The 24,338-nt window shown below is 50.8% G+C and overlaps 1 protein-coding gene across 3 annotated transcripts in view; it reads left to right on the plus strand.

Annotated features, from left to right (window-relative positions):
• The first annotated feature begins 208 nt into the window (after positions 1-208).
• SFXN5 (sideroflexin 5) overlaps positions 209-24,338 on the plus strand; it is a 95,052-nt gene continuing 70,922 nt past the window's right edge. For all 3 annotated transcript variants that reach the window (XM_086747735.1, XM_086747736.1, XM_086747737.1), the window contains exons 1-3: positions 209-291; positions 9,849-9,917; positions 19,524-19,601. In XM_086747735.1, coding sequence (XP_086603861.1) covers positions 235-291; positions 9,849-9,917; positions 19,524-19,601 — 204 coding nt within the window. In that variant the 5' untranslated portion in view covers positions 209-234. The remainder of the gene's footprint in view (positions 292-9,848; positions 9,918-19,523; positions 19,602-24,338) is intronic.

The following is a 24,338-nucleotide window of genomic DNA, read 5'->3' on the forward strand; positions in this document are numbered from 1 at the left end:
GCTGCCCCCGCGCCGCCGCCCCATCCCCATTGGCTGGCGGGCGCTCTATCCCAGCGTCCCCCTCTCGTCTGGACGCCGGGGAAGGGTGGACTACATTACCCGGCGTGCCCCGCGGGAGCTGCGGTGGGACGCGGCCAATCAGCGCGGCGGCGCCGCAAGGGGCGGGCCCATCGGCGGGGTCGGGGCGGGGGGGAGGGAGGCTGTTTAAAGTGGCGCTTGCGGCGCGCGAAGGGGATGGCGGAACCGGCGGACTATCCCCCGTTCCAGCTGGGGAAGCCCCGCTTCGAGCAGGTACCGCTGGCGAGGGGAAGGGGAGGGGAGGACAGGGAGCAGTGGCAGGAGGTGCCCCCCCCCCGCGCGGCGTCTTCCCCCCCCCCCCACCTAGTGAGGAGAGACCCCCACCTCGCTCCTCTCCGCCCGCCCTCCCCCAGGGCGGCGCGCTGATTGGTGCGCAGCCCCCCTGCCATTCGTCCCCTCGGTTGTCACTCAGAGCCACCGCCCCCTCGCCCCCCCTGCGGCGGGCGGTGATTGGCGCGTCCCGCCGTGCCCCTGTGGCTCGGGCCGAAGGCGGGGGGGCGGGGGGGGAGCGCGAAGCTCCAAAGGTCCCGGGTTCGAGCCCCGCGGCCGCCGCCGAGGGCAGCGGGGGTTGGGCGGGGGTCCCAGGTCCTTTGCTTCCCCCTCCCCGCCTTGGGAAGGGCTGGGCCCGGGAGCCCAAGGCTGTGGGGAGCTGAGGAGCTGCCCTGGGGTGGAGCGGGGCCTGCAGGACGAGGCCCGGTGCGGTGGGGAGGGCAGCCTGGGTGTGGGAGCCCGCAGGTGGGCGATTCGGGGTCGGGGCGGTGGCCGGGCAGGGGCTGGCGCTCGCCAAATGGCGTCGTGTGGGGTGGCCGAGGTTGGCCAAGTGGGGGAAACGTGGCTCGGGACGACGCCTGAGGTGAGGACGCAGGGCCTGCCCGTGCGCCGTGCGCGATGGCTGCGGACGAGGAAGGCCTCGCGGCTGCCCTCGGCCCAGGGCTCGTCCCCGCTGCCGCCTTCCCTGGCCTCCCTTTGCGGGGTCCCCGCTACGGCCCGGCTGACGCAGACCGCTCTTCGTTCTCGTGGAGCCGCGTCAGGCCTCTGACACAGCGGACAAAGTTCACAAAACCTCCTTGGGTTGCTCCTGAGCTGGGTAAGACCCCCCTGGAGAGGAAGGAGCCACGGCGATTCCCAAATCAAGAAGGAGTGGCGGGAGTCTGCTCGCTAGTAGGTGCCCCCCTCCACCTCCCGTACTACTGGGGCAATCTCCAAGGAGACTCTCTTCCCACCACCCGCACAAAATCCATGCGGGACCGCTGTTTGCCAACCATCTGACTCGCTAATTGCGGCTAATTGCAGAGCTTGGCTTGACCGAAGCCACGCGTTTGGGTTGCCGATTTCCCGCGGAGGGGCCAGCTCTCCGGCGGTGGATCTACGTGCCTCTTCCCCCGCCGCCTTATCCCCGTTCGGGAGGTGACGGGGAGACCTCCGCGGAGCGACAGATCCCCCGCAGCGAGGAAGGGGTGACTTCCCCGCGCCGGGAGCCTGCTCGGCTGCGTGAGCCGAGGGCTGCTCAGGCTGGGGAGACGGAGCTTTTTAATAAGGAGAGGAGGAGGAGGAGGAGACGCTACTCCCTTCTAGACACCACAGATGATTCGAGGCACACTTGGCAGCGAGTCAGGCACAGAATCGGTGCGTTCTGTTCATTAAGGAGCGACTGTCACTTGTAGCAACATTTAGAAAACGTTTCGAGGGGTATGGCAGGATGTTAATGATTGCGTGCGCGTTTGAGCGGAGACATCCTCTCTCCCCGGGAGATGAGCCGGGTGCGTTTACGCCGCAGCCCGGATCCGGGGTGAGGGTCGCCCGTCGGCGAAAGCAGCCTCGGGCTCTGTGGTTCAGGGGCGCTTTGCCGAAGGGCCGCCCCGAGCGTTGGAAGTCATTCCCCTTCTCTTCCGTAGCGGTTTTATTCCTTGTAAAATTCTCTGCAAAGCAGCGTGGAGGTCTGGATGGATGGGTGGTGGTGCCGGCGTCCTGCCGGCTCTCGCCTGCCCGCACACGAACCGCGGCCGGACAGCCCGGTCTGCGATCCGGCGGCGTTGTGGGGTGGCAGAGCAAGTAGGGACTCGCATTATTTATTTCCCCCGTCTCGACCTTGGTGTTTGCTCCCAGACTTCAGTCTCCGGGGCTGCTGGGGAAGAACGCCTACGTGAGCCCGAGGGATCGGCGCGCCTTAAACACTGCCATCCTTTTCCGTCGGCTGTTTCGCCGCGGCTCTCCGCCTTTCCCGTGCGTTCCCTGGCCTGTCGCAGGGTTGTATCTGTTTGTAAGATCTCAGCTTTAGCGGTGGGGCTGACAAAGGACCCCTTGGTTGTTTTGGGAAGGATTAGTGACGCTTGGGGTGGCTGTTTGAGTTCTAGGTGGAGCGCTGTGTGGTGACAGTATTTACTTTTCCTGGGAAACGCTGGCTGGGAGCGGGTCTGGGGCTGTTTAAGAGGAGATTTGACTAAAACTGGGGCTGGGAGGGATGCAGGGAGCTGTGCTGAGCACCTTTGTCCCTCTGGCGGGAAACAAGGAGAAGTTGTGCGTGAGGAACAAAACCCTTGGAGAGCAAACTGGGCTGCCTGGGGATTTGGTTCGGAGGAGACACGGCGGTTTCCTTCCCCGTGGCCCAGAGCTCCCGGAAAGCGGCTGGGCAGAATTTAGGACAGCAGGCGGGAGACGTCCGTCCCCAGCAACACCGCAGGAGGTTACGAAATTCCCCTTTTCCCACCCCTTGTTTTGCAGTTCACTTGTTTTTCTTGATCTCCGGGCGAGTTTGTGGAGTCACCTTTTATTTTTGTTGTTGTTTCTGTGCTGGAGAGAGCCTCTGCCTCCCCATGGACGCAGGCTATTTTTAGGTAGAAGAAGAAATGAGGACGTTAGGCTTGAGAATGTGTGATAAGGACTTAATTTTCTGACGAGGAGTTCGAATTTGCTAGGCATCCTATTTTTTTTTCCTAAAAGGATTTGCTGAGCATTCCCTCTTAGAGCCAAATTTGTCTTCCCAATGCTCTGAAGTCGTTGCCTGTATCCCCGGCGTTTACCCTGGGCGAAATAAACGCTTTATTATTATTATTTTTTTTTTCTAGCAGAAGAGCTGAGGAAACCTTGCCAGCAAGGCTCGAAATAAGGGGTGGGTGCGGCTGTTTGCTCCCAGGGGTGCTAACTGCTGGAGGGAGATAGTGCCAGTGGAATTCTGGTGGTTTTGCTGGGTCAGGCCTCTGAAAATTAGTACCTGCGAGGGCAGGAGGATGCAAGAACGGGGGAAACCGGACAAGGACTGAGCTGCCTTCCTGCACAGCTGAAGTCACGTCAAGAAGCAGAACTGATGCTCTTTGCGAAGTAGGAAATGAAAAAAAAAAAAAGAAGTTGCAGATCTTGGATCCTTCAGGGGAGGGAAAGGGGAATGAACCCAAACTGGACCCGTAACCGTCTTTTATCCCTCGAGCAGCTCAGCGTGTTGGCAGTACACGATGTGCTTGGGGTGTTTTCCTCTCTTGGCCAGGCGTGCCATTTCTGTGGCTGCGACGCTAACGGCGTCGTTAGAGATGCGCTGCTGTCAGAGCGTGACCTTGCGTCGGAACTCGCCACATGCTAATCTCCGAAATGGCTTATAAGGACATTAGTGCCCAAAATCGTTATTTCCTGCTCTTCCTCTGCTTTGATCTGGGAAGTTTAAAGCACAACCAGGGTTTATTGTTCCCCTCAGCCGACCCGCCTGCCTCCCACGTCCGAGACAACCCTTGCGAAAACACGCAGATGAAGATGCCGTTGATCAGAGACGCTTCTCAGGAGCTCCACGGCTTGCTGCTCGCGCACCGCGATCGCCGGCAGCCCTGGCACGGGCGGCGGAGGAACCCGAGCCGTTTCCTAACAGCGCAAGGTTAACGCAGAGGTTTCCACTCACGTCCGCTTTAAAAAGTGGACGAAACTCCTCTCTCCCACAGGGTCGTCGTTATAGAGAAGGGATTTTCTCGAAAGGCGGTGGGAGGATGTGGAGGGTTGGTTCACAGCTGCTTTAGCTCTCATCTGTGTGCAGGTCCAGCTGCTTGAGGTGAGGTTGGCCAACGCGAAATGGCGTTTGCTGTCCTGGAAAGGGGATTTCTCGGGAACCCTGTTCATCGGTGCAGTCTGTTGGGTCCTGCAAACGTGTGCTTGGAGAGAAATTGCAGTGGGGGAGAGGAAACGGACACCTCTGGGTTTGGTGTTTGTCTGGTAACCTCACAGAACCTGCCAAAAAAGCCACCCGTTGGCTTTTCTTTGCATCTCTCTCGGCCAGGATTGGGTTTTAAACAGGGACTTTGTTTGTTTGCGTCTTGTACTACAAGTTGTGACCCCTGCTACCCCTACGAAACGTCCGGGGGAGGTTTCCGTGTCGTGTCCCGCTTGTGTTCGTGAGCAGCTCTGTTCCTGCCGGTGAGCGAAGTCGCTGAGATGCAGGGCCCGCTCCTTTACGCACCCTTGGCCCGATCATGTTGTGAAGGCGAACGGAAAATATCGAAGGGCTGAGAGCCCGTAGCTTCAGCCTCAACTTGTAATTGGGGTGGAAGCAAGCGCGCGTGCGATTCCGCAGCGCCGGTGTCCGGCCGTGCCTTGCCAGAGTCCCGTTGCTCAGCGGCTCAGGTTTTCTTAATTTTGTTTAGTTTAGCTGAAATCTCTTCTTAATTAATTTAAAGCTGACATAAGCATAATTTTTAGCTCAACCCCCCCCCCAAGTCTGCGTGCCTTTTGCTGTGGCTTAATTAAAACTCTTTTTAAAAATCACCTTGTAATTAAACTGGTGAAGTTGTCCCTGTCTCCTGTTCTTCCCAGGGCTGCCCAGCATACGCTCTCGAGGAACATCCGCCCTCTCCAAGGAGTGGTTTCCTTCCCGTCCTTACCTCGGAGCCAGCCGCGGAAACGAGCCGGAGCTGTACCGCGCTCGCTCTGAACCGCTGCGCCGTGGCGGGGAATTAAAATTCCCAGCCGCTCTGCGCAGCTTCGTCTCGCTCGCAGGCTGGCGAGAAGCGCTTCCAAAATAGCCGCGATTAATCGCAGGAAATTTGTGTGTTTTATTTTTTTTTTTTTTTTCCCGGATAACTGATGTTGCAGGAATAAAATGGCGAAAAAGACCGCGGGTGGGTGTTTGGGAGCTGAAGGTCAAACTTCTGGGCGTCTTACAAGCTCCATCCCTTGCTTGAGTGTGACGGCCAGAGCTGGAAGAGAGGAACCACCCTGAGTTCTCGCTTGAATCTGAGTTTGGTGGATTTAACCAAACAAAATCATCCTGTCCTGGCGCACTGAGCAGGGCTTGGCTGTTCCTCTGCCCCGCGGCTTGACCCTCTCATCCCCTTCGCTCGTCCCAACGACTCTTGGTTTGCTGGATGGATGCAGAGCCGGTGTGTCCGGCTCAGGCCTTGGCGGGAGGTGGAAATAGCTTGCTTTCCCCTCGTTAGATGGTAGTAGGTGTGGAATGGTGGAGGAGAAAGGGTCAGAAGGACAGTGAGTAACGCTGTTTTAGCCCTGAAATGGCACCTAAAAGGCCAAAAAAGCGCAAATTCCCTCTTCTTGGAATTAGCAATAATGAATTAACGAACGAGCGGGTGTTTGCCAGAGCCTGGGACGAGGCCGTAGCTGGCAGGAGAAGGGCTGAGCTGTGCCTTGGCCATCCGAGTTAGGAATAACTGAGAGAATTCCGTTAGGTACAAGAGCAGCAGCTGCTTTGTGTCTCCTAAAGCCTTCCAACTAAGCTTTGTTAGAGAAAGAGAAGAAGAAAAATACCTTTGTAACATGTTTCTGAGTTTGTTTCTTCCAAAGGTTTTTAATTGCCTCAAGGGGGCTGCAGGAAAGGTGGGGAGAGACTGTTCAGCAGGGCCTGGTGTGACAGGACGAGGGGTGATGGTTTCAAAACAGAGGGAGGTAGATTCAGATCGGATATTAGGAAAAAATTTTTACGCTGAGGGTGGTGGGACACTGAAAAACTTGCCCAGAGAGGCGGTGGATGCCCCATCCCTGGAAACATTCCAGGCCAGGTTGGCCGGGGCTCTGAGCAACCTGATCTGGTTGGAGATGTCCCTGCTCCTGGCAGGGGGGTTGGGCTGGGTGGGCTTTCCAACCCAAACCGTTCCGTGATTCTATGATTCTAAGTGAACTTCTTCATGGGGGCTTCTCCATCCCTCCGTGGCTGGATGGCAGTAAAAACAAGAGATATTTTTTGCTCAGGGGCTGCGTAGTCGTAGATAAGCTGCCGCTTTGGAGGGCTGAGTGGTGGGATCCACAGCGATGATGCCTCAAGAAGGCAACTCTGCTCTTGGTTTGCGTTTGGTTCTGTTTTATGTGGTTCTCAGACCACAGAAAGACCTTTTGTTGTGGAAGAATGAGGTTCTCAGTCATCAGAGTTTAAAAAAAAAAAAAGAAAAACCAAAAAAGCTTGTTCAAACTCATACTTCTCTACTTTTTGAGGCTGGTTTTTTGGGCTTTTTTTTGGTTTTTTTTTTTTTTTTTCCTCATGAAACAAGGCATGGTGCTGGGATTTGACTTTGAGGTGTTTTGGGTGCAGAGCTGGGCCCTTCCGCGCATCCCACTCATCTCGCGTTGATGTTGCTCTCCTCAGTCCAAGGCTGAGCTTTATTTGCTTCTTTTCCCCCGTTTTTTCTTTCATTGCAAGCCAGCCCAGCTTGCGCGTGCCTGAGAGGGAGGTGCGGGAAGGGGAAAGTGCTTTTGTACCAATTGGAATGGTTTGGGGTTTGGTTTTTTCTCCAGTTGCTTGATTACCAAAGCTGCTCTCCAAAATCTCGTCCGTGGGAGTTAATGAGGTTTAACACGGTTGCCTCGTTTGAAGGAACTTGAACGGAATGAGACGTTTGTCGACGGCTCGTCTTCCGCTGCGCTGTCCCGCGGCGGCGATGAGGCGCGTTGAGCTGAGCCGTGAGCGTGCCGAGCCGGTCGGAACGCGTTGAAGGATAACTCGCCGCCGTGGGATCGCGGCTCGCCCTGTTTCTTGGGAGTCTGGGAGAAGATCGAGCCGCAGGGTGACCGTAGCCCTTCTGCTGGAAGGGTTAGGCGGTGGTTGAGCGCCAGAATCCCCTTCGTGGGAGACGCCTAAGAGGGTTTTTCACTTCCACGCGGCTCACGAGAGCAACGAGGAAAATCACGTTGATGTAATTGCATTTTAGAGAGCTCACGGTAATGCAGAAAGAAAGCGGAAACCACAGCCGATGAGCTGGGGCTTGCTGGCAGCCTTAGGGGAGGGAGGGTGGACTGGAGCTGGAATCTCCTCGCCCGGTCTCGTCACGCATCCCCGATGGTCAGAAACGTTCTTGGGAACTGGCACCTGCCGTGTGTTTCGGCTAGGGAAGACGTGCATCGGCCTTCCTCTGCTCCTCCTTTGAAGGAGCAGTAGCAAGAGGGTCATTTTTTTTTCTTTCTTTATTTTTTTTTTTTTCCCCCAAGAAGGCGGCTAGGAGGATCAAGCAATTATTCTCCTTGAAGAAAGCCTTCTGAAAGCCCCAAGGCTTTTTCGTACAGATCTTTTTCAGTGCCACGAGGCTGGAGAAGCACTTCTTCCCTCACTGAGCTGCGGCATCTCTGGATGGTTTGTGTGTCCGCGTCCTTAAAATTCTGAGAGCTGGCCGTAAGCATTTGAAGAAAGGGTCAGCAGCTGTGCGTGGTAGAGATAACTCTTTTGTTGTTATTATTTTTTTTCCTCTGGACAGGAGCTTGAGTCGGGGCTCTTGTCCTGACCCCGCTCCTCCCTTGCCCTTGTCTGACCGCAGAACGCGTGGGTTCAGGCCGCGCCACCTGAAAACAAATCCCTCGTCCAAGGATCGGACTTTTGGCACTCTCAGCAACCCGATCGGCCGTGGCGGCGTCGGGCGAGCGTCAGGAGACTTCCTCGTGCCCTGTCCTGCGTCACGCGCGAGCCAGCGCGCTCCCTGCACCGCTGGCAGGCGTTGGGCGCTAGCGATGGGGGGGGCGGTGGATCCGCAGGGGTCTTAATGCTGAAAAATAAAAGTGAGGCAGCAAAACATCAGGCTCTCGAAAGCTAGAACATACCAGAATTAGTGTTAATTAAATCAATGCTAATTAAAAACCACTGGGCTTTTTTTCCCTGAAGTTATGTGAAGGTATTTTGTTTAGTTGTGAGTTTTAATTTTTTTTAAATTTTTTTTTTTTTTTTAGTGCAGAATATGGGAGAATAACGGCAGCGAGTTTTGTAAGCGGCTGAGAACTGGATGCCGCTGGAATTGCCGCTGGAGAGGGATTGCTGCCGGAATGAGCAGGCAGGGTTACTGGTGTTTCTCTGTGCTGGACGGATCCAGCCGAGGAGAACCAGCATGTTCCGTAAAATGATGCCGCGCTGTGATTAAACGCTGCTCTCCCTGCTTTATCCCTCTTCCAGCCCTTTGTTGATAGCACGCTTCCGCATCAAGAACGCAAAAAGGGATTTGCCTGCACCCGGGGCGACAAGGGCCCGGAATTCCGGAGCATCTGGAGGCCCGTGACCCGCAACCTCTCTGCGTTGGCGGTGGGCTGCGAATTCCTGGGGCAAATCCTGCTGAGGAGGAGCCGGGGAGGGAGCAGGGGTCGGACCGGGCTGCCCCGCGCCCGTTTGGCCTCGCTGTGTCCGGAGGAGAGATTTTTTGGGATGCACTAAGGCCCCTCTGGCACTCAGCCTACGTCTGCATCCTGCTGAGAGTCCGGACCGGTATTTGAGTGATGATGTACATGTACCCTGAGTGCTCTTTTTGTATCAATATTTCGTGGCCCGGCGCTTTGGGCTCCCCTAAATTCAATTTTTATTTTAATTTTTTTTTTTCCTAAACCCCGAGTCAAACCTGCTCTCCCTTCCTTTGCAGCTGCCCATGATCTTCCCAGCCTGTTTCGCAGACCCCTTCCCCTTTCTTTCGCACTCTGTTCCCCGTTCTCTGGATCCCCTCCTGGTCCTTCAGAGGTTTTTCCTGCTCCGGATTAAAGCATCTTCGCCAGCTTTCGCACGGCGTTGTCCCTGAGCATGCAGATCTAGATGGGATTTTTCCAAACGTGCAACCAAGCCCAAGCCATAAAGTTATGATTTCTTGTTTGTGTTTTAAGGTTCGCTGTCCGTCTTCTGCGCTGTGTTTGTGTAGGGACTGGCATGGTGAAACCCAGCCCCGGTTTAGTGCCTGGACAATAAATCTAAGACATAAAACTGGGTTTGTGCTCGGTCTCATCTTTCACTTTTCTCTTCCCGTCAAGGAGAAAGCTACTTGTTTCCTCGTTGAGACTTTTTACAGCATTTGAAAATATAATTTCGCATCCTTTTTTTTTTTTTTTTTCCAGCGGTGTGTGGGTGCGGGATTTTCTTCGCACTCTTCTCTCCCCAAAATCAGGGGCCCTGCGGTGCCGCTGGTCCCGCGAGATGGGCGCTAGCGGGCACGAGGAGCACAGGGACGGCGTTAACGACGTGATGGGGTGGGAATCCCTTCAGCGGCGTGGGAGGTCTGGGACCACGCTGTTGGATTTCTGTGGCCTCGGGCGTCTCCCAGGAGTCCCGCAGGGCAGCAGGCAATATTTCATTTTTGGGAGAAAAGTAAAGGGCATTTTAGCAGCTTGGTAGTATCCCGTTCTGAAAGCAACGCTGTTGTTAGCAGGGTCCAAGTCCTTATTTTTCCCTTTCAGGCTTTCCATCACAAATCAGCATCAAATAGCTTCTGTATTATTTCTTTTTAGTTGCTACTTAGTTTTACAGAGGAAATGAAACCTTTCTCTGCAGCAGGTGAAAGGCAATTTCTAACTGAAAACTTCTTTTATTTTTTTTTTTCCCTGTCTTCCAGACTTCATTTTACGGCCGCTTCAGGCACTTCTTGGACATCATTGATCCGCGCACTCTCTTTGTTACTGAGGTAATGTATCCGCACCTTGTTTTCTGAAAGTCCTGTTTATTAGACAGGTTTGGATTAAAAACAATTTCTTCTGTGAACAGCAGAAGTAATGAAGCCAGGTTTCCAGGGGATTTGTCTCTCACAGTTGATTGATTGCCCAACTGAGCGCTCTCAACCCCGTGGCAGAAACTTGCTCTTTATTAGACATCAGTGAATCCACACCTGTCAGTCTCCCACCTCCCTCTGGTAACTGGTGAGCCCCAGAACTGGTTCCAGTCAAACTTACCGGTGGTGTAGTCTTCTCAGAAGGAACATCCCTACAAGTTTTCATGGAAAAAAAAGCAGGTGAGTAGAGGAGAGAGCGAATATCAGTGCTTCGTGGAAGACGTGAGCTGTAGCTGGGTGGGCTTGGACTGCAGGTTTTTGGTGGCCGCACTCAAGAAGACCTCTTCTGAGCAAGGTGGTATTTTTTTTTCCTCAGTTATTACCCTGTTTATTACAAGCTTTTGGGTTTCTGGCCCATTTATGTGTCGTTAGTGTTGTCCAGCATTGCTGCGTTTCCCTGCTTTCCAAATATCGAGTTAATAGTTGTGGGGAATCCTTTAGAAGAAATATTTCTACCAGTGATCTTAAATTCTGCTTGTTGGCCAGAAAACTGAGGATTTTGCTGTCAGTGAAGGGCCGCTACCTTTTCCTTTTTCTTTTACCTTTTCTCTTTTTATTTATTTATTTTTTTTAAGTTGTGGTAGCATGAGATGAAAATGTGCATGCCAACAATGCTGAAAAAATTGCTCACTGTAGCTAGCGGTGAACTGAGTCCAGTTCCTCACACGCTGTGATGATGGGGGGGAAAAAGAGCTGACTCTAAATAATATTTTCCTTCTAAATCAACTAGCTTTTTTCAAAAACGCGAGGCTAAGATGGATCGTGTTGTTCATTTTGAGTGCCTTGGATGTGCGCCCAAGAGAAGCGGCGACAATAAGGCAGCTGTTCTTACACCGTCGCGTTGAAGGTTGTACTTGCCCCTTGTCAAAGCTCAGGTTCAGATCAAGTCTGAGATCAGTTCTCAAAAGCCACCAACCTCGGTAAGGAGCTCAGCCTGGAGAGGTAACCTGTTGGCAAAAGAACATCGCAGTTCCAAAGACGCTGTTGGCCATCGTTGCGTTGGGATAGAAGGGACTGGAAAATCAGAATATTACTTGAGGATGCGGCGCGCTTTGCAGGTGCTGGAGCTGCTGTTTAAAGAGAATGTAAGCGTGTATGCCGGAATAAAACCAACACTGAGCGTTCAAGGCTTGGTATTGCTCTTACCTTAGCAGAGATTTGGCGTTAAGCGCAACGCAGTGTGTGTTGAAGGAGCGTGGCAGCGTGGGGAATCCTCCAGCGCGCGTTTGTGGTGGTGCAGAGGCTGGTGGATGCAGTTTGTGAGCTCTCTTGATAATTTTTTTTTGTAATTTTGATTCAGCAATTCATAAATGAGTGCAAGGGGTCTTCGCTTCCTGATGATAATTCTTCACTTGGATGAGAGCTTCTGGTAGGACAGAAGAAATGGGTGACTCTGCTCATCTTTTTGGTGGATTTTGTTACACCTCGGCTTGTTTTGTTTTCCTCTTCTTGGAGGAAAATTCTGTTGGGCGGACATCGTCCATCCAGTTCTGTTTTATTAAAATTTCTCTTCCTCTGGGAGCATTCCCATGCTCTAATGCTAATCCTCACCTTTCTCAAGGCTCCATTTAAGCCAGCAGCACGTGTATTTTATTTTTAGGCTGAGTAACCCACCGTGCACAATGCAAGACCAAACTCTTGGGTTTTACGACGGCGTTAACGCAGAAAAAGGACAGAATTCTCAAACCACTTGTTGTGTGTCTCCGAAGCGGGGGGATGTGAGTGAACGTGGTTGAGTCAGTGGTTCTACTCTGCGCAGTTACACGTTTGGGGTGGGGTAAGCGCTTTCACCCTGTGGTTATGGTAGGATACCAAAACAACTCAGTCTGGTTTCGCCGTGTACACAAAACCTGTCATTCTGCCTACCCAGTTTGCCACCTCCCAGCAACAAGCAGTTCTGGTTCCAGAACAGGTCTTTTAGGTTCTTGGAAGGCTCACTTTTCCACTCTTTTTGTGAATTTCTTACCTTTTTAAGGGCGGAATCTCTTCTGCCGTTGGGGGCTCGTCATGCCCCGTGGAATGCAGAGGGTGTCTAGGCTCCTGGCTAAGCTGTCTGTGAGTTGGGTGTCTGCTCTGGACTTTGAGGTGATCCCTCAACCACATGCTTTTCTACCTTCCTGTTGTCCTCTTTTGAAATTGTTAGATGTTTTTTGAAGAGCTTGGTAAGGCTGTGGGTACAGAGCAGTCAGCTGATGTAGCTTGATTTTTCCAGACACCTTTTGATGAGGTTCTTCTAAGAAGGTGAGACCTAGGTTGGGGGGGAAAGAGCAAAATCTTGAGTGGCCAATTTTTATTCTGGAGACAGCTGTCGAGATCTGAGTTCTTCAAGCGATTCTGGACCCCAAACCAAACCTCAACAAGCGGGGCAGGTTTGGTGTCCTTCTGTGGGGTTTTCTAAGGATGGGTCTGAACTTCATGGTCTTCAGGAATGGCTTGGTGGCTCTCCAAGGAAGGAGATGCCCTCCATCCATTTCTTTGTAAGTTTGAATTCTATGATAGTGATGCTTCAGTAGACCTCCTGACGTGCATTTTGTGACGTCTACGTGAGCTCTCTTTCCCTAGAGAAGCCTCTTGGCAAAACAGTTGTGAAGATCTGGGGTCACAGAAGAAGCACAAAAGCTGCTTTGTTGCCTGACCTACTTGCTGTGCTCCGTGTATCTCATCTTCTGCTTTAAAATGCTTTGTACGTACGTGTAACTAAAGGCTGTTTGGTTTTGTTTGATAATTTAGGTGGCAAATTAAGATCTAGAAAGGGTTTGATGAGAAAGCAGCCGTTTACGGAGAGCTCCTTCCCGCTGACAGATGGCTGCATCGTTCAGGCCCGGGGTTCTCGGGGAACAAATAAATTGCTGTTTGTCTTGGAGGAGCTCTCTAGCAAATGCAAAAAAAAAAAAAAAAGTAGATAAATGAGTCTCTAATGGTGAGCTTCTAATGAGAATGAAGGTTAATCCCATGGAAAATGCTGGGAAATGTTATAATATTTATTTTTCTACGTCCTTTTTTTAAATTCCCATCCTTGCATCCTACTGGTGGCTGTGTTGAGGAAGGATGCAGCGATCCCTCTGAGCGGGGGAAACCAAGCAGAGCGACTTCAAATATAATTAATCTCGGTGACAGCCCTCTCCTACTCGCTTATTTATTTCAATAAAGCCAGTTCTTAGCGCAATTTAAAACCTCCTTGTCTTTCGGAGGTCCTTAAGCGTTAGCCCTCAAGGGCCGCGTGCGGAGTACTGGATGATGTTGTAGCCCCTCTTTGAGTCTGTGAACTCTCAAAAAGAAGACGTGCGCTTGTGCCAGGCACGTGGCAGTGGCGGCGGGAAGCCGGTTGCTCCAGTTTCATCGTTAGTGGGTTCTGGCGGAATAATTATCTGTATCAAGCTTACCTACCAACTGAACTTGCTTTCTGAGTGCGTAAGATGTTGAAATAAGGCACCGACCTGGCGTCGATATTGCGTGTAACCTCTAAAGAGAGGATTTTCTTCTGTGCTAATTCGTATAATTACTGGCTTTCTAATGAAGTTTTTTTTTTTTTGACAGCTGCAAATTTGCAAACTTTTCCAATAAGCAGGAAATGTGTCATTTCAGAGGCGAAGCCCAAGGAGCCCTGTCGCTGAGACCATGAGGAACCCCTCCGTGGGTGTAACGCCTGCTTTCGAAATGTGTGAGGTTAAAATGATTGGAATAATACTTTTAATTGCTGGGTAATTAAGGTCCATCGGGAGAAGCAGTAGGGACCAGCAGATATTTTTATAAGGCTAACTTATTCCATCTGACATTAGCCCGGACAGACTGTTAACGCTCTGTGGGAAGCTCTTCGTGAAGAAAGCTGTGGATCTGAAAATAATTCAAAGCAAAAGCGAAATAAGAATTGAGCTGAGCTCGGAGGAGCTGTGTGTTATCTGCTCTTGCTTTATCTCATTGTTCGAAGCATCAATCCACAGAGCGCCGAGCATCTTGCACTCCCATATTTGGGTTTAAAATGGAAGCGGGATTAGATGTATGTTATTTATACGAACGATACCTTCTTACTCAGCAGATTGACTGTCTGTGTTTATTCAGTGTCACATCTGCTGGCTCCACTTGAACAAAAAGTTTCTGGCTCCTGTTGTCTGGCGCTGTGGATCCAATACAATAGGGCCAGCTGGAGTCAAGTCTGCCGTATGTATCATCCGTAGAGCAGCGAGACGAAACGGGAAGCCGTTGAGTCGCTGATGGCAGAGCACAGCTGGATTTCCGTACCCGCCATCAGATTCATGGTGCTGGTGGCCAGAAGACTCTTGCTTTGGATCACGTGCCCGTAAGTCATCGTTGGTCCGAACCCGAAACCAGTGAAACTCATGGACGCCAAGCGGATCATCGCTGGGCTAATTCAGCTTCGAAATCCCGGTACGAGCCCCGTACGAGCAGAGTGAGATGCAAACTGTCCCGGCGTGCCCCGTCCCATCAATGAATTTTCTCTTAAAAGCCTCGAACGCAAAACTTGCCTCTTTTTTTTTTTTTTTGTTTTTTTTTTTTTTCTTCTGTTGATTCTGTAACAGTAATGTTGTAGTGCTGCTGGCATAATGACTGTTATTACGGTCTGTATGTGCACATATGGATTTCTGGAGGCAGCTCGAAGCCATGTGCAGGCATCGGTTGGGATCCAAGAGAAGACAAGGCACAGATCTTAGAGACAGAAACAGTGTGCCCTTGAGCGAGGAGGACAAGGTGAAAAGTTGGTACAAGAGCTCACCTGCTGGAAGGAGGTGTCTGATGCATCTACACGTGTGCAGACATCTATGGGACCCAACGCAGTTGTCCTCTGTCCCACCAGGGTGCTGGAGTGATGGTCCCGAGGGACTCGGAGTGCCAACAAAGGGTTCCTGGAGGCGGCCATCAGCTCGGTGTGATGTGGGCTACTGTCCTGCTGACATCTCTGCTTTTGTTCTCCTTTCTTTGGCATGCCAATCGAAGCCTCGAATAACGTGATCCTTCAGCAACTCTTTCTACCAAGACTGAAACATTCTGCTGGTGTCATCCTGCAGGTCTACTCCAGGCAACGACCTTCTGAGCCAATGCTTGTTGGCCAGAGTCGGGGCAGAACAGGATAAGTCAGCTCTTTGGACTAAAACCTATGGGCTAAATCTAACCAAACCAGTCAGGTACTGGTTTTTGGCCGTGCGGCCAGCTGATGTGGCTTGAGCCATGCAACCTCTCCAAAAGGTGCCTGCTGGCAGCTGTCCTGGCCTGTGCTAACTCCCGAACTGTGACTGGGAATCACTTAGCAGAGGGCTGGATGTCTGAATCAAAACTGTGCCAGAGATCATGCTGATGCAGGCTCGTGCCTGGACTCGACTTGTTTAACAGCGCGGCCATAACCGTAAAACTCAAGCTCCTGGATCAGTGGTAGCTCATTCCGTTTCTCACATGGGATTAATGAACTGAGCTGTGGATCAAAAGCTGGGTGTTTCCCAGCTGCGTTGCGCGACGATCAAGCCTTTTTCCAAATAATTCTTGTTCTTGGGTGGTGTTTCCCAGGTGGACGTGGCTTAGGCTGCTGCGGTGGAGAACCAAGTGTGGAGTTTGTGCTTCGGAGTCTCTGAGCGCGGTAGATCCCTGGCGCTGCTTCCGGGCTTAGGTTTGTAAGAACACCCTCTGGGTGCAGATGGTCTGTCTAGCACCCTATTGTGAGAGCCGAGACCCCATCATCCACCACGAGAAGCGTGCTGGTTTTCACGAGAAAAGGGATCTGAAAGAAATGTTACGTTCTGCTAAAAACTGTGGTTGCATTTTTTAATTTTTTTTTAAGTGATGCTGTAAAAACTCAAGTGACACCCCTTCCTACACATAGCAGTAGAGCAATCGAGCAACAATAAATATTGAAACAGGGGCATGACCTTGTAGACAGACCTCTTTCTTCCCTGTTAAAATGGAAATGAAGTGCAATCCTAGACGTGATCCACTATCATAATGATGCCGTGTCGTGCTGAGAGCCAGGGAGGGGAGCTGGTTGGCATTTGGAGCTGTTGCACGCTGTCAAGTTATTTCTTTTTTTTTTTTTTTTTGGAGACGGTGGTTAAAAGCGCATGCTTGACTTTTCTAGAAGGGATAAAAGGCAACTGTGTACGTTCACTAACAAAATTTTCAAGCTGTGGGTCTACCTGACCACCTCCAAGCCACGCGAAAGGCATCTTCTTAACGTGGTCCTTGCGTTTAACGCTTTTGTTCGCTCTCTCTACCGCTCTTTTTGTCGACCTCGGGAGCCAGCAGCGGCGTTGGTCTAGGACTCTTTTTCTTTGAGAAAGTTCCCCTCTCTCCCCATGGAGCTGAAAGAGGAAATTCATGAAGACTGCATTTTTAAAAGCAAAATCGAGCTCTTTTTTGTTTTCTGTTTGTTACCATACTAAACAAGATGGGATCTGGCCAGGGTTGTTATAGTAACTACTAAGATTTCCTCAAGAGAAGGAGAAAAAAATAGAACACAGACCCATTCATCTCTTCCTTCCAGTTTTTCATTCAGAGTTACACGCTGTTCTGTGGAGATAATTTGCAAGACACACAGTGTAGGTAATTTCAGCGACAAACACACGTACCAGTAATGAGCACAAATGGCTCTCCAGAACGTCGTGCTGGCACTCCGGGGTTATTTTCCAGCTTTGGAGGCAAGAACGGTTGTCTTCCCTGGGTCTGCAGGCATGAGTCATTCAGCTGTCTGGCTTTTCACCTCTGAATTATCGGGCTGTCTAGGATATTATACAATTATATTTTATTGATACTCATGCCAGGGAATAACTTGTTCCTAATACGATGTTTTTAAACAGCCATGAGAGCAATAGGGCGAGGAGCTATCAAGACCAACATCAAGAAGCTCCAGTCCTGTTGTGGTCTTGTATGATTACTTTTCTTCACAGCTCGGAAATGCCTGAAACAGCCTAAAAATCCTCTTTGTTTCTCATGCCTGCAGTGCTTTGTAGTTTTCTGGTGATCAACCAGCACTCTTAACTGGTCTTACTTCCAGTTGGCGAGCCTTGAGGGTCTTGCGGAAATTTGAGCCTGCCCAGAAGAGCAGGGCCGCTGTGCCGTTGGGTTTCATCCCGTGTGCCTGTTTCTCAAGGTCGGATTTTCTTCTCGGTGAGGTCCTCAGCCCTTCTGCTGCGTCACCAGAAAATATCACCCTAGTTCCTAACTCTTCCTTTTTGTCTCATGTCAAGAGGACTTGGCGGAAATAATAAGGCCTCATTTCTCAGTCTGGGATATTGGAAAAACGTGGAAAAGATTGACCAGTGACTGGCCTTATCCATGGAAGTGTTCCAGATGCGCTTGTGCTCCTAAAGAAAGCAAGCTCCTTCCAGGAAAGGACTCATGTGTTCAGTCTGTCACTTGGATATTATTTTTTATTAAGATAAGTTTAAATTTTAAGACCGATTTAGCGTATGCACACGTAAGGGAAGGGGGCTAAGAGTTGAGACAGAAATTTTTGTTGCCTCTTCTGTCCTCCTGGATGAGGGCAGTTTGGTTTAAGCAAGCAGCTGGAGGAGAAACCCACCTCTGAGCCCACATTTTGCCAAGAATATATAATTTTTTTTGACGACTCTGTTCCTATTTGATGCTAAGCCTAATCTGAGGTCTTTGTACAGAGCCTCCGCTTCCGCTAATCGATGCGAGAATATAGAAAATATATCAAATACTGGGGCTGGAAGTAATGTGGCGCTGATGATGTGAGCCCAGCCTGTGTAAAACCGGTTGTGGATCTGATCGCAGCCCGTGAAGGAATTGCCCCGATTCCGTATGTCTGGTGTGTTGAATGTTTGAAGGACAATAGTCAGTCGTTAATTGCCGCTTTCAGGTCGGCGTAACTGCTGGCGCTTCCAAGGAAACAACGAAGTACTCTTTGATGTTGGCATGAAAGGGAGGAAAGTGGTTTCCCCGCCACCGATCCCATGGACGCGGGCTGGTAATGAGCTCGGGGACGCTGGCTTTAGTTACAGGGAGGTTGTGAGAGCGGAGCTTGCGGTGACGACCGGGAGCCTTGACGTGATTGCGCTCAAACCACGGGGCGCTGGATGAGCCGCCGTCGCGCGCCGTGTTAATTTAGATTAAATATTCTGTATTTATGAACCGTTCTCCAGCGCTACTATTAGAGGAGCTGCCGGAACAACAGAGCTAGCGCAGAAATGCCAAACCCAAGTCGCTGTTACTCATCCCGATGATGGATAACCTGCGGGACGCTTTTGAAAGTGTTTAGCTGAGCGATTTGTTTGGCTTCAAATATTTGGGAGCCGTTACGCGGTGATCCGGTGCTTTCGGTGAGCTTGGATACACCGAAGCAGCTCTTTGTATCCTGGCTTGTTCCTCTTTAGCTTGGGCTAATCAAGGAATCGTTCTACCTGTCTGCTTCTGCTGTGTGCTTCTTTATTTCAAGAAATATAAATAAAAAATATAGAGTGTATGTCTATACAGAATATAGAGTGTATGTATGCACGTATACATATACACGATGTATGTATTTACTGAAATTATTATATGTATAGTTATTTAAAGTATTATATGTATAGATAAACTTCGCTTCACCTGCAGAAGATTTCTTTGTGTTTCCGTATGGACCAGTAACCGTTCTGGGAGTAACTGGATGACTCTGACAGGTTGGGAGTGTGGCTTCATGCTCTTGTGATCCCTTGAACACACAAAATGTATTTATTCTTCTGTTTTATCACAATTTTTCTGCACATGCAAGTATTAGAGTCGCCAGCGATAGTCAGATTCTAACTTTAACTGATTTTGGTCGTTTTAGAGAGAACGTAACCTGCTGTGGAAGCCCCGTCTGAATGGGTCAGGGGTTCAGTGTAGTGGTGCTTTGAGATCCATCTGAAGTGTGTGAAAATGTCATGATATTTCAGACAAATTAACTCAGCGTGGACTTCAACCCTGGCCCAGGCTGCCCAGAGAGGCGGTGGATGCCCCATCCCTGGAAACATTCCAGGCCAGGTTGGCCGGGGCTCTGAGCAACCTGATCTGGTTGGAGATGTCCCTGCTCCTGGCAGGGGGGTTGGACTGGGTGGGCTTTGACGGTCCCTTCCAACCCAAACCAGTCTGCGATTCTATGATTCTATTTTCTGCTTTTAAGTAGAAAAACTGCCTTTCTACCTTTCTGCCATTCATCTCCAAGATTTACCAGATCTCTGGTACTGTACTGAAGACCCCCAAGTTTTTGTGATGTCTTCTATGGACGCATTGCGAGGGGAAGTTTTTTTTCCGTTTTCTCTTTTGTTTCTTCCTCTGTTCCACTTCTGGAGTTGGATACAAGACAGCAGAGCTCTGCTAGCCAGCAAAACCAGTGTCCGTGCATCCTTTTATATCATATGGGTAAAAGGACCCATCGTAAGGTTTGCACGAAAGGAGATGTAATTCTCTAACTTAATTGCCTTCAATAAAACGATTCCGTGCAGGACGAGCGTTCCAACCCGTGCTCTGTTTTATCCGCAGAGCCGTCTGAAGGAAGCCGTGCAGTTGTTGGAGGATTACAAGCATGGGACTTTGCCCCCAGGAGTCACCAACAAAGAGGTAAGAGGAAAAAGCCTTTCGTTGAAGTTCTGCTTCTTCCTGCAGTCTAAAGCAGGGAGGAGGGAGGCATTTCAGGCTGTGTCTGCAGTCAAATGCACCACTGCGGGGCTTTTTTGGATATTTCTGGCGGTAAAACCCCGAACCGGCGCTGTTCATTGATGGCTGACTTCTTCAGTGTTGCTTCTGGTCCCTTGCAGCTCAGCTGCCAGTGCGTTGTAGTGAATTTTGGGTGGTTCTGAAACTCCCGCGTTATAAACGCCGCTGAGCGGAAGCGATAGCAAGGGGTTCGCAGTACAAACCCGCGAGTTTTGTGTTTAGAAGAAGTAGAAAGTTTGCGAACTGTGATTTGCAGAGTTATCGGTTGGCTTTGGCCAACGCTATTGCTTCCCTTTCCATGGCAAAGTGTGCTTGTGCAGTTAAAAAAAAAAGTTATTTTATGTTTTTAGCTGAAGGAAACCTTGCTGTCAGTCCTCTAGGTTCTTGTACCAGCAGCTGTGATGGGTCAGCCCCCCCTCCTACCATGTTCCTGTTGACATTGAAATTTCTTCACTGAAATAAATGTCTGGGCTACGTATAACCTCCTGGATGTCCTCGTGGTGTAGATGATGCCGTCAGCGGTGGTACTTTTTGCTGGGTGATGTTTGTGCTGCTGGGATGGAAGCTGCTGGAGGTTGTGGAAACCCTACTGATGTGAAGATCTTAGCAGGGCTTAGGCAGCTGCTGAGAGGAGGGTCACTTTGGGTAGAACTTCTGCTTTGGGAAAGAGGGTTGGGCTGGGGGATCTCTCCAAGAACCTGCTTTCTGGAGTTTTGTCTGATATTCATCTGTAGGAAATCATAACAGTTGTGGAACAGAGATGAGTACTGCAGAGGGGCTGGGCTGCTTTTTGAGCCTTTTACCTCCAAATCAGTAGCATGGAACAAAAATCACCAATTTTTTTTCCTGTGAGTATTATCTCAAACTCTTTTCCTTGTCTGTCCACGTGCAGACACCTGACCATGCCACCGACACAGGGGCTTTTTTGCGGTGCGTGTTTGTGCATCTAGCACAGAAGACTTCAGTCCTGTGTCATTTAATGTAACGTAAAGAGCAGCATGAAGGGGCTGCATCAAGAGCAGCGTGGGCAGCAGGGCGAGGGAGGGGATTCTGCCCCTCTGCTCTTCTCTGGTGAGACCCCCCTGCAGCACTGCGTCCAGCTCTGGAGCCCCCAACGTCAGAAGGACGTGGAGCTGTTGGAGAGGGTCCAGAGGAGGCCACGCAGATGCTGAGAGGGCTGGAGCAGCTCTGCTGTGAGGCCAGGCTGAGAGTTGGGGCTGTTCAGCCTGGAGAAGAGGAGGCTCTGGGGAGACCTGAGAGCGGCTCCCAGTGCCCAAAGGGGGCTGCAGGAAAGGTGGGGAGAGGCTCTTCAGCAGGGCCTGGTGTGACAGGACGAGGGGTGATGGTTTCAAAATAGAGGGAGGTGGATTCAGATCAGATACTAGGAAGAAATTTTTTACACTGAGGGTGGTGGGACACTGAACAACTTGCCCAGAGAGGTGGTGGATGCCCCATCCCTGGAAACATCCCAGGCCAGGTTGGCCGGGGCTGTGAGCAACCTGATCTGGTTGGAGATGTCCCTGCTCCTTGTAGGGGGGTTGGACTGGGTGGGCTTTGAAGGTCCCTTCCAACCCAAACCATTCTATGATTGCCAGACCGGCTTCAGGAGATACGCAAAGCAGCCGTGCCAAAAGACCAGTGCACCTCCCAAGGAAACAAGGATGGAACTGGTGGAGAGCTCTTCTCCCGCGCCCTGTGGGTCAGATAACCTTTTATTTTTTTTTTCCTGCCCATGTGTGATAATTTCTTCTCCTGAAAGACAAGTATAGCAGATAAACGAAGAAAATTATAATTTGCGTTCGCTTTAGAAGGTGGCTGTGTGTGTGGTAGGTGCTGTGTTGGGAAAAAGGCACGGCCTCGACAACAAATAAACGGGAAGCGTCCCCTCCCTGCGCGATGTGCGGTACGAGGCACTGCTCTCCTGGTCTTTTGGTGTCACTGCGTTCCTTCAGCCGTAATCTGATGGCTAGAAAAAAGAAACCGGGGTTGAGGAGAGGAGAAGAGCAGCGAATGATGCAGCAGCAGATGAGTCAGTTCCCATCTGCCTTCAGGCAGATGAGATATAAGTCATCCGCCGTGGCAAACCACGCAGACTTCTGACCTACATTTTGGGTTTGTGTAGTGACAAACCTGGGAAATACCCAGGGTTCACTCGGAGTTGCCTTGAGAGAGAGCAAACAAAAGCAGCGCGTTTCTCGTTTCCCTCGGTCACGGCAACATGCGCGGGAGGTGGACCTTGTTCTGCACGTTGTGGGGTTGTGAGTGTAAAATAAAGGTGTAGGGTGGAGGAGGAGAGAGAAAATTACGCCGAAAAATGCCTTTCCTAGAGAAACATTAGCACATCAGTGTAAAAAATTATTTTTTTTTTTTTTTGTAGGATAATCTTGACATGGTGCACTGTGATCCGGTGTCAGTTGTGTTGGGGGGATTTCTCTAGTTTTGCTGGCTGGAGGATGAAGTAGTTCTCCCACGAGGAGCCCGAGGTGGAATTGCAGCATGTGGTGGTTGTTGTGTTTAATTGCGCTTTGCTGCGTTAATTAAGGGAAGCCACAGGGAGAGGGCAACGAGTTACAGGTAGATCTTGTCAAGGCTGCGAGACGGGAACGTTCTCCCAGGGTACCGCAACCGCTCTAAAAAGGGTGAAGATGGAAGGGACCAGAAAGCAGATGATGATCAGCGTGCTCAGGCTGTGCTGGGGTGCGAGCAACCACGATTATGAAGCAGCTGAAGCTGCCTTCTTAACCTGGAGAAGGGCTGCATGGAGCCAGCAGGTATCAGTCCATCTTTACTCCGGAGCTGGCTGGTTGTAACGAAACAGGAGATAAACTGGGCAATAAAAGAGTCAAACGCGGTGTGGCACTCCCGTGATCCATCTGGGTGAAGGTGAATGGGAACTTCTGACTGGGTTAAGCAGGAGCTTCCCAGCGTGGCGTGATGGGCTGGGCCATGATGGTGGTGTTCCTTGAGGGACGCCTGAAAACCCTGAGTCCTTTTGGTCGGAATGCTCCTCTTCTCCTGAGCGTGCTCTTGGGTGGACCTGAATAAACTACTTGCCTGTGTATGGTTGCAGCGAAAGCAGGAGAAAATCTTCAGAAATGTGGTTGTCAATTGTCTCTTGTGAGAGCATCGTTGTCACCAAATGGGTGAAAATCTTTATCCTCTTAAGCAAAGCCACCAATTTAGAAACAAACTTCTCCTGTAGGAGGGCGTTACTTTGCAGTTTTAAGCTGAGGAATTAAAAACTGTGATTAATCATTGCACACGTGGATGTTCTGACGTGCTTTTCTCTGCATCAAAGGTGATCTTTGGAGTCTTTTATTGACGTTGGTTGTTTCTGTCCCCTGAGGCATCTTTAGGGCAATGAAGCTGGTGAGGGGTCTGGAGCACCAGTCTGATGAGGAGCGGCTGAGGGAACTGGGGTTGTTCAGTCTGGAGAAGAGGAGGCTGAGGGGAGACCTCATCGCTCTCTACAACTGCCTGAGAGGAGGGTGTAAGGGAGGTGGGTGTTGGTCTCTTCTCCCAAATAACTTATGACAGGAAGAGAAGAAATGGCCTCCAATTGTGGCAGGGGAGGTTTAGGTTGGGTATCAGGAAACATTTCTTTACGGAAAGAGTGGTCGGGCACTGGAACAGGCTGCCCAGGGCAGTGGTGGAGTCACCATCCCTGGAGATGTTCATAGAATGTGTAGACGTGGCACTTCAGGCCATGGTTTAGTGGCCATGGTGGTGTTGGGTTGATGGTTGGACTTGATCTTGGAGGTCTCTTCCAACCCTAAGATTCTATGATCTTCTTGTCATGCAGCTGACATGGTATCATTCTGCCTTCGTGTTTACTGCTGTGCTGCAGTCACAAAATAACCCTGAACTTCTGGCTTTGCCAACGATGACGCTTTCAAAGAACTAAAAGGCCCAAGTGATCCGTGTGAAAACGGGGTTTCGTTGCGTGCTAAGGTTGTGGTGACGTCAGATGTTGGGTACTCCTCATGCTGATTAGCCAAAAGCTCTCCTTTCCTTCTTTGAGACGACGAAGATCTAAGAGTAAATCTGATGGGAACAGGGCGGTGGAGGACGCAGGGCTGCAAGCAGCGCTCGGGGCATGCCAGCAAACTTGCACTTTGCGCATCCGTTGTTTTCTGACTCTGAGGGCAGAGGGGACGGTGGAGGGGAGCGTGCAGGGAGATCTGGGTAGCTGGCAAGCTTGTCAGTGCAGAATTAAATACGAGTGTGCCAGATATAGAAGTGTCTCATTAATTACTGGTGCATTTGCAGAACATACGACGTGGCGGTTGATTGCTTTGGGGGAGGGGAAGCACCTCACTTGCGTAGATACCACCCCAAATTTTCTACCGGTGAACCAAAGATGCCTGCAGAATACGTTTTTGCTTTCCTCAAGCTGAGTTTTACCATTTTTGTGGCTGGAGGATGGACTCTGGCTACGAGGCATTAACAACTTGCAGTTGTTCTGCTGCAAATTCAGGAAAGGGGAGTGCTGCGGCTCTGGAGAGGTGCCCACTTTGTGGCTCGCGTACACGGGCTGATGTTGGAATGAAAGACTGAGCCGTCTGATGTTTTACCTAGCTGATAACTGGGTGTCGCACGCACCTCTGATGCACTGAGGAAGTTGCCACATGCTGGCAGAAG

This window comes from Chlamydotis macqueenii, chromosome 4, assembly GCF_036417535.1.
Source record: "Chlamydotis macqueenii isolate bChlMac1 chromosome 4, bChlMac1.mat, whole genome shotgun sequence".
NCBI classification, from domain to species: Eukaryota; Metazoa; Chordata; class Aves; order Otidiformes; family Otididae; genus Chlamydotis; species Chlamydotis macqueenii.